Below are 10,096 nucleotides of genomic sequence, written 5' to 3' on the forward strand. Positions count from 1 at the left end.
GTCAAAAAGATCAGCACTGGATTCTCACACAAATGCTTTTTTTTCCTGGTTTGTTTTGGTTGTAAAAGCAGTTAAATGTACTGTTGAACTGATGTAGTAACTAACTTTGAGACCAGATACCTGAAAATCTTTGTTGCTGAGCAGGTATGCTGTTATGTCTGTGTAAGTGTGACACACAAAGCTCAGTAATCCCTCAAACAAGGTAAAGCAGAAGCACACGCCGGAGGCATAATGTCTGTTCACTTCACTGCTTCAGTGCTGGATGGGAATTCACACTGCACCTCTTTTCAGACTGCTGCCTTCCTTCTGCCTTTTGCACCGTGAATATTTTACTTCTGATTCCGCTGCTTTGTTAACCTACTTAATGTTTTGTAAAGGTTAGATAATTTTGTAATTAAGCTCCACTCTGTGCCTTCCCGCTGCAGATCCCAGTGAGACCGTGGCACTTCCCTGCGTGCATGAGTGTAAGGGTGTGAGTGTGAGTGTGTGAGAGCAAGTGAGCGTCAGCGCTCCCACATGGCCTCCATGCAGGACGGGCTGAACTTCACGGCTCCTCCCTACGGCAAGGTCCTGCTGCTGGGTGCTATCGCTGCTGCCTCAGCCTTTGTTGTTACGATCCTCATTGTGGTGCTCTGCGTGGGCTGCCAGAGGTGAGAGCAGCACTCTGCACACACGCATGACCGACCACACACACACACACGCACACACACACACACAAACATTCAGTGTCTTCATTTGCACTGGAGTATTTACACAAGCACACACCAGTGGTGGAAGAAGTATTAAGTGCCAAAACAGCAATATACAAACACTGTTACAAGTAAAATGTCTGTATTCTCAGCAAAAATGTCATCGAAAGTAGAAGTACTCACTCAGGCCCCTGTAATTATAATAAGACGATATCAGATGATCATGCATTAGTGTTTAAGCAGCATTTTACTGTTGTAGCAAGTCAATGTGGAACTACTTTTAATACTTTATATACTGCTAGGAAGGTTCCCAACATGGGGGTCAGGCCTCTCCAATGGGTCACAAGATAAATCTGAGAGGTCATGACGTTTTCCCTTCTTTTAGTTTTGTCACAGAGATCGGGTTTCAAGCTGAAAATGTTGTAACTGGTTTAAATAATGAATTGTGTTTTGGTACAGTAGGTCACAGCCAAGAACCCACATCTGACACTGAATATACAACATTGTTGGCATGAAACTATTCACAGGATTCTTAAAATGTATTGAATGTGGTAATACATATGCGTAATATGTAATGTACAAAATATAAAGTGTGGGAAAAAATGCAGTGTTCAAAATGTAGAAGATCTGTAATGTTAAAAAAATACCATTTGACTATATTCAGTGTGTCCAGTATTTTATTTATCATATGACTTTTATGTGGAATATCAATCTGAAAAAGTAACTAGTAACTACAGCTACTAGTTAACCATGGTAGAAGTACTCAAGCGAAGTCGTAAAGTACCTCAAAAGTGCACTACAGGACTTGAATAAATGTACTTAGTTACTCTCCACCACTGGCAGCCACATTTGCAAATATACACCGAATGTTTGTCTCGCATATGCACAGTCACAAGATGACTCAGCCACACATGACTCAGACACAAACTCTGCATATGCACGCACAAGTGTCGGATCCTGTATGACAGAGCGGTTGTGTTTGTCGCAGGAAGGGGAAGACACACAATGTCCCCGGCGAGGGTGGAAAACACAGACTCATGGACATGGTAGGTATCAGGCAACACGCTCCTCGATGTTTTGTTTGTATTGCAGCAGAGGTAGCTGAAGCAACTCTATTCGCCAGGGAACAATATCATTCAGAGGACACCTCTTCAGTCTTAATTAGTGTTTAACTGCCCCTGTGTGTGTGTGTGTGCGTGTGTGTGTGTGTGCGTGTGTGTGTGTCTGTGTGTTTGTGTGTGTGTGTTGTCAGGGTATACTCAGGCAGTCGAAGCTGCGGTCCATCAGTAAATCAGACACTGAGATGAACAAGATGAACTGCAATGGCAAAAGTGAGTGCATCTTTCACATACAAATCCTGACCCATGCTCTGTAAACACTGGCTCGTCGCTGTCAGGTGAAAACCCTGCATCACTGAAATGTCAACTTTTGTGGAACCAAACAGTCTGGTCTTGTTTCAGCTGCATGACAAAGAATGTTGGCATCATTCAAGAGGGTTTTTGGGGAATTTTCTTATGCAAATGGGTTGAATCTGTGCAATCTTTCAGTTCATTTAAAAGCATGAAAATCACGTAAACTGGAGACACTAGGTTTTACACTGCAACAGCAACACAGTCATCATTTGGAAAATATAACAGCATGATAACTAAAAATACGTCATCCACAAGTAAATGCAAAGGTTGCATGTTTTTGTCTGATTTAAGCTCATCCTCATTAATTTAAACCAGCATGTCCAGAAAAACAACGTCATGAACCTCTTGTGTGTGAATAAATAAGCGCAATGTCACACTTTCTCTCTACATTCTCAGTTTCTAAACCAATCTGGCCCTAAATTCATTCAAAATCCTCTCCATAACAAAATCTGAAGACATATTAGAGGAGAAATTTACCCTAAAACAGAATTCACATTACATTTGCAACTCAGCCTTATTCCACTAGACTGCTCAGTCCTGATTTGTGAACATGTATCTCTCTCTCAAAGACACAAATCAGAGTGCCAAGACAAATCCTGGAGCTCCATCACTGACAGTCAACAGGGAACTGCGTTTGTGGGCACTGTGACAGTAGCCTGAGAGGAATTGAAGAAATATAAGCATATGTCCTGCTTCATACTTGTCCTGCTTCCACTGCAGTGGAATGAAGCCAATTTGGATGCATATTCTCAAACATCTATGTCAGTTCCCAGTTTACTGTCAGCGTCAGAGTTTCTCTTCTCTTACCAGTGAGAGAGATATTCATGTTCACCAATGCTCGTGGATCTGTCCAGTGAAAGAGGAGTAAAGATGCTGTATGTGAGTTCTGCTTTATGGAGGCTGTCGGACAGTGTAACAGCAGACCGTAAGGGCCTTGCAGAGGCTTCTAAAAAGAAACGTCCAGCCAGCATGGACCTTCTGCTGCTGCCCAGCCACTGGTCTAACTCTGACCTTCGTTCTCAAGGCAGGCAGCTTCCCCAGATCCCCTCTGGGACTGGAGAGGACGGCGAGCACACTTATTCTGAAGTGGGCCGGCGCTCCTCCACCACACGTACTGACGATGCCCTCTACGCCATGGTAGGCAGGGCCGGGCAGACGGACACGCCGGCCCCTCCGGCCGTCCCTGCCAACACCCCGGCGCCCCCAGACCCGGACGGGGACGTGGAAGGAGGGCTGCCCGAACCCGAGGCCCAGGTCATGACTCCACCTCATCCGCCTGAGACGGCCGAGTATGCCTGCGTCAGGAAGCTGAGGAAGGCCGACAAGGCGCCTCAAAAGAGGGACAGCGGGACAGATATGGGGGAACCGCCAGCGCCGCCTCCGCGACACGCCCCGCCGTCACACCCAGCCCCTCATCCGCCACACCCGCACAGCACAAAGTTGCCCCGCAGAAACGTTGAGGCCTTTAACGTCCCATCATTCCCAAAGGTGAGAACTGTTACATGTTCTACTAAATTCATCTGTTTAGTCTGATAGGAGAGTTTTGTTGCTTTCTACTAGAAAGTTGTGGTCAACTTAGAGATAATCAGACACCTTCAGAACACTTTGTAATGCTGTAAATAACATTTTGACTAAGTCAAATGGACATATTTGTCCTTTCATCTACAAAACATGTTTTTTGGAAATCTTTGCAAAATCATTGAAATTCAAAATCTGAATTCTCTTTGTTGATCTCTGGATCCCTGGTTTTGGTTTTACTGGTATAATGTGTTGACTTTACACAAGTGCAATATATACGTATGTTTGTAGGGATGTGTGAATTTTATTTAAACTAGTACATGGTGGTATATGTGCCTTGTTTTTTGTTTATTAACGTGTGGTCTCTTGCCTGTTGCCAATTTGCCTTTGGGGACTATGAAGTACATCTCATCTTCCTGTATTTATAAAAGTCGACCTTTGCTTTGGTGCTCCAAACTGTGGTCAGATACAACCTGGTTGCTTTAATACTACTTCAGATGTGTCAAGAACCTACCTAAAGTCCAGCTGTGACAAACAGAGGATGTTAGAAACACACACACTTGTATTTTAAAAGGTTTTAGAATTTGCACAGCATGTCAGGAAGTCCAAAAACTCTCTCCAGACTCCCACAACAAACTGTGGTGAGCCATAGATCAGAGTCAGAACATACAACCAATTCTAAAGCTTTGAGTGTTCCCAGGAGAAACCACCTGAAATGGAATGAAAATATGGAAAAAAATGCCCGTTAGTTGATTGCCTGTAAAACTCATCGAGAGAAAACTATCAACAAGAATTCGCAACACCAAAAATGAAATCGTGATTAACCCCCGTAAAGTTAAATATAGTTGTTTTCACAGTTCAGTGTTTGCTAGAATTAAGCAAAGTAGATAAAACTAATTAATTGATGAGCTCTAGAGGTGCTGATAGGACTTTGTTGGACTGAGCTGAGCTAGCTGTTCCCCAGTGCTGCCAGTCGCTATGCTAAGCTGTTGACCCAAACTTCACACATGAAAACAAAAGTGATATTCCCATCTAACGCGCCACAAGAAAACAAGTATGTTCCTCAAGATGTCACTGTTCCTTTAAAACTGTGTATAAAACAGGTCTGTTTGATTTAAATTTGATGTTTGGTTGATATTGGCAGGTAATTAGATCACAAGATTAGATGGAATTTAAAAAAACATATTTTGTGAATTTGCAGTTTGATTGGAAATATCAACATTATATACTGAAGAAAATGTGAATTTTTTCTTAAAATCTACTTTTTCTTTGTAGCATAGGAGATTAAGTATTTGGTGTTTCAACTCACAGAGTCTGAAACTGAATGGACATCATGAAGCAACCAAATACGACTATTGAAAATGATAATGAGCAGATGAAGGGTGGGGCAGTAACGAGTCACACATCAGTGACACAGAGAGTTACTGAGGTTGTTGATGCTGGTTAGTGAAATGTTGTCCCACTCTGGCTGAAGGGCTCGATGAGGTTGGTGGATATTTTGGGGCCAAGCTCACGTTTTTGTACACGTCCACCCAGAGCTGTCTGAAACAATAAATGGTGGAGTTGTTGACATTATACAATGAAAAAAGAGAACTGTTGGACCCACTCAGATGAATTCCTTCAATTGGTAACATGCAACTGAATTAAGTTTATATAAAAGTGAAATTATTGCCACTGCTGTAGGATAGACGTGCTTTAATCAACTGATTTCTTTAAAATGGACACTCTGCTTTGCTGCTACTTCATTTTAAGGAAAGTAAACTTGGAAGTTTCCAGTTTTTCCAACTCAGGTACTTTGCTTTGCTTAAGCATAAAATGTAAAACAGGATTTTGTTATGAGACGTACCGTCTTCTGTGAACCTCAACGGCGGTTGAGTTGCAGCTAAAAAAATTTTGAGAAACGTTACGGTGTGAAACGCACAATGCTAAAGGAGGAGTGACCTCCGTTTTTGAACTTTCTCCAAATTTAGAAAACCTGTTTCAATGGATAAAATAAGTAATTTCATGTGGATAGAATCCACAAAAGTAAAGTGTGATCACCAGAGCAGAAAGATGACTGGGATACATTCAAAACTGTACTTTTAAAAAAAAAGTTTTAAACTCAATTACACTTTTTACAGTGTAGTATCTGGCTTCAGCTTTAACTGACACTCCTACAACAGCTGGGTTTCCTCTGTCTCTATCTGTGCCTTTGTGTCATTTGATCAAGGTGCATTTTAAGGTGGACTTTTATAGCCACTGCTCACTATCTGATCATTGTGCTGTAAAGCCACACCAGAGTAATGACGAAGCCAACGGTGCAGAATTTGTCTCCAGTTGAAGAACTCAGCATTTCTTTGTGTGCAGCTGCATAAATGTAATCATTTTCTAACCATACTGATAAAAATTTGAGGTTTAACTCTTCCTCTTAAGTAGAAAAAACCCCACTTGCCTGCTGCAGTGTAGACTCAGATGGGAAACAAGAGGACAGAAATGGAGAAGTATGAAATGCAACAAAGGTCCCTGGGAGCCATGTGCTATTTATCCTCAACACAGTGTAATATTTACCATTTTTAGCAATAAATGTGACCTGATTCCTGCCACACATTTCCTTTGCAATAAGCCTCGACAGCAGCACCTTAGCGGCTGGCTCTAGGAAGCTGAAGGAAGCGAGGAAGTGATAACTGGAGGGCAGAGGAAGTTAGCGGCTAAGTTGGGTTGTTAGCGGCTCTCCAGAGGTCTGACTGGAGCACAAGAGGAGATCACACGAGGTAACATCAGCCAACGGTGTGAGTGCTTCGACTCACCAGGTATGAATGGCCAGCGGTTTCTTGTGCTGGCCGTTGTGACATGTATAAGAAATGTCTTTGTGATGAATATTTCATTATGTTGTTCTTTTGGCAGCACCGGTATGACACATGAACCAGATGCGGAAGGCTGCAGAGGATGTGTTGTAATTGTGCCGGTGTTGCAGTTTCCCCTGCAGTCGGCTACATCATGCATGGTGTTGTGATGTGTTAGCACTGCTGTAACAAACTTCTTTGAAGTCGGGGCAGCGAGCGGTGTTTATTTGTCGGAGAGTTCTTGGCGATAGTGGGGTATTTTTGCTCTCAGCGGTGTCACCTCCTCCATATGTTCACAGCAGCAGGAGTGTACGCAGACTGTCTGCTTTTACTGTGGATTTAAGGCTTTGTGCTCCCCTCCAGGTGACAGTGGGAGACCATTTGCTGCCCTGCGTGAGGTCAGCGAGGTCGCTCCATCTGCTGTGACCCGAGTTCAGTAACACGCACAGTTCACGGGCTTACATGTGTAAGCAGTTTGCTCACAGGCCTGTTCACCACTGACTTCCTTGCAGATGACGCAACATGTTGAAATTGAGTCATCCAGAATATAAGCACATGGTTCCTTACAGGCTCCACCTTCCAGGGAAAATCTATTCAGTGCTGTATGAGCTCCATCCAGTACATTTCCGATGCCACAGCTCCTCTCCAAAGTGGTTAATTTGTCTTGTGTGAGTTCTGTTACATCTGCTTTGAAAATGCAGCTTTTATATTTTCGAATGCTCATTTGTCAGCGCAGAATCCTGCAGGAGCATGTGACCGGCTCTGTCCCAGACCTGATTTGTTGTTCTGTTGACAGGAGGTGATGTTTATGGGAAACGGAGAGCAGTACATCTGGAAGCCTCCGGAGGACGAGGAGATGCTCATGCTCCAAAATAAAGCCCTGGGCCCGCTGGGTGCCCACACGGTGGAGAATATACAACCGTCTGCTGCAGCGGTGAGCAGCGACTCTTCTGCATGTGCATCAACTCTTTTTAAAAAAATTCTTTTACTGTGTTAAAGCTCCCTGTTCCCAATGTTCTCCTTAAATTCAAAGACAACATTAAACCCACTAATAAAACAAATATCAAAAAATATTCAGTCCGCTTGACATTAAAACGGTCTTAACTCATTTTTCTAGTTTTAACTAAACTGCATTTCCTAATTTAAGACAGAGACAGAGGTCAACAATGAAATATTATCATTCATATATATTAGATTCTAAAATGTTTGGTTTTAAAACACTGTAAAAAAAATACTGTAAAGTAATAAAAAATACCTAGCTCAAAAAATAAACTACAATTTCTATGAAATCTACTTTCTAACTTTAATGTATATTTTTAACCTTTTAATGCTTAATGAAGGATATTTACATGTATAGAAACAATTAAATGACTGATTATATCAAACACAGTGACACAGAGGTGTGTAATTATCTGAAATTCCAGAACCAATCCTTCTTTTTCCCCTTAATCATCATTGTATCTAATTTTAGAAATATATTTAAATTACTAAACTTGAATTTAACAGGATCATCTTTTAAATAGAAAGGAAATATTTGTGAAATAACCATAAATAGTGAACAATTCAATTTTCTTTGCAAAATTGGAAATTATGTTTATTCACAGTTTAAGGTTTTTAAATGTTATTTTACCTTCAATGCACAAGTTAAATCTCTTTTTAGTCATTTTATTGACATTTTTTGGCTGTTTAAAAAATACAGAAAATCTTTAAAATTAAAAAAGAAAAATTCTGTAAAAAATACAAATTTTTACAAAATCTTGAAGGCTATCCAGCAAATTTCACTTAAATATGCTTTTTGTTTCTATATTTCAGAAGCTCTGTGACTGCATTTGAGTGCTCACACATGAGCTGCACAGACTGGGACTAGATTTAATTATTCATGCAGTTCACAGTGTTTTATGATAACTGTTATAACAAATGAAAACTTTATTTAATTTACCTTTCGTCTTCACTAAAATGTTAAAGAGTGATCTGTGAGTTTACACAATGCTCAGATAAACCCATTAGTTAAATGGATTAGACAGGTTAAAGGAACAGTTCAACACTTTGGCTTTCTTGCAGGATGAAGACGTCTTATTTCTGTCTTCTAAATAAGGTGGAGACGCGTAGCTTCGCACTTAGACTGGAAACTAAAGCTCTAAAAACATATTACAGCGTGTTTGTTCAATCTGTACAAAAACCAAAGTGTGAAACTTCAAGTTGTGCTGGAGGGTTATGTGTGGAACTATTTCTTACCTGAGAGGTGTGCTGGCATCAAGCTTCTTGTCTGAGTAAAATGTTCCATTTCTTGGAAGTCAATACACCATAATGAAAAAACTATTGAAAAATGTTGAAAGTCTGCCAGCAGGGGTGCAAGAAAAACATGTTAAAAAACAGTGGAACACTATAACATTCAAAAACTGTAAAAAATGACGGTAAATATCTGTAAAGTATTGACAGCTTAAGCTCATTTACAATCAACCAAATTGTGTCATTTTACAGTCACACAAGACCCAATTGCTGCTGGTGTACATATCTGGAAATTAATAACTTTTTTTGTTGTTGATTTAAGTGCAGTTAAAGCTGTAATTCTACAGTTGATGTTACAGCGCTGTAAATAAGCAATACACCAGTTATACATTTTTGATGTGGACATTATTTACATTTTTGACATGTTGCTTTAAAGTCAGTATCTGAATGAATATTTATTTTTTTCTGTGATTTCACTAGTTATTATCTAAATTTCAATTAAACAGGCAAAATCTGTACAACGGCCCATTTTTTAGGTCCTAATATACACAATCTTTCTTTCAAACAATGATATTTTTACTGGTTTGAATGCAGTAAAAAAATAATGTAACTTTCTGATCAAATGTTGTAAAAGAAAGAACTACTATACATAAAAATACAGACTTCTGATGTAGACGTTTTTACAGTTTTGACCTTTTTAAAAAAAAATTACAGTCAGTTTGTCTTGTCTTGTACTTTTCTGTGGTTTTACTAGTTACCACCCATAGTTCAACAAAACAGAGATCAAATCTGTAAAGTAAATCATCCAAAAACATTACAGCTAAAAACATCTAAAAAGCGTTCATTTTTACCTGTCGATAACCTCAGCGCGTCTGTTGTCTGACTGCAGGTGGCTGAGATGTACTCTAAGGTGTGTAAACCAGGAAAGAAGAAGAGGGCGGTGCCGGGCTCTCCTCCAGGCAACCCTGGCTTCCGGACCTTGGGTCGTGGTGACCGGGATCGAGACCGGGACGGGGGGTTTAGTGTAGTGGTCAAACCCCAGACATGGGCCCCTCAGGAGGGCAAAGCAGTCGGGGGCCCCCTCGACGACCACTGCTACGAGTCCATCGGGACAGAGGAGTGCGATCCGGCCTACGAGAACCTGGAAGGAGGCGGCTGGAAGCGAGAGCGGCCCCCCAACACGTGTGCCACCCTGCGGCCAAGGAGGAAGAAAGCCCAGCAGCCCTTGCAGCAGCAGCAGCCCCCTCCGCCGCCGCCTACGCAGCAGACCCCCAAGTTACAGCACCTGCCTGCCAAAGCCCTGCTGCTGCCGGGGGAGAACCTGTACGAGAGCATCGGCGACCTGAAGCAGGGCTCCGCCACCTCCAGCACCACCACCATCTTCACTTTTAACGATGGCATGGAGATGTATGTAACAGGGCTCTGA

At 41.6% G+C, this 10,096-nt stretch overlaps 1 protein-coding gene across 1 annotated transcript; it reads left to right on the forward strand.

Moving 5' to 3' along the window:
* Nucleotides 1–516: 516 nt before the first annotated feature.
* Nucleotides 517–10,096, forward strand: LOC103354586 (uncharacterized). The gene is made up of 6 exons (XM_008278022.1): nucleotides 517–650; nucleotides 1,678–1,735; nucleotides 1,942–1,975; nucleotides 3,042–3,589; nucleotides 7,238–7,375; nucleotides 9,560–10,096. The coding sequence occupies exons 1-6, from the start codon at nucleotides 517–519 to the stop codon at nucleotides 10,094–10,096; spliced, it is 1,449 nt and encodes a 482-aa protein (XP_008276244.1).

Source organism: Stegastes partitus, unplaced genomic scaffold (assembly GCF_000690725.1).
Source record: "Stegastes partitus isolate 25-593 unplaced genomic scaffold, Stegastes_partitus-1.0.2 Scaffold4, whole genome shotgun sequence".
NCBI classification, from domain to species: domain Eukaryota; kingdom Metazoa; phylum Chordata; class Actinopteri; family Pomacentridae; genus Stegastes; species Stegastes partitus.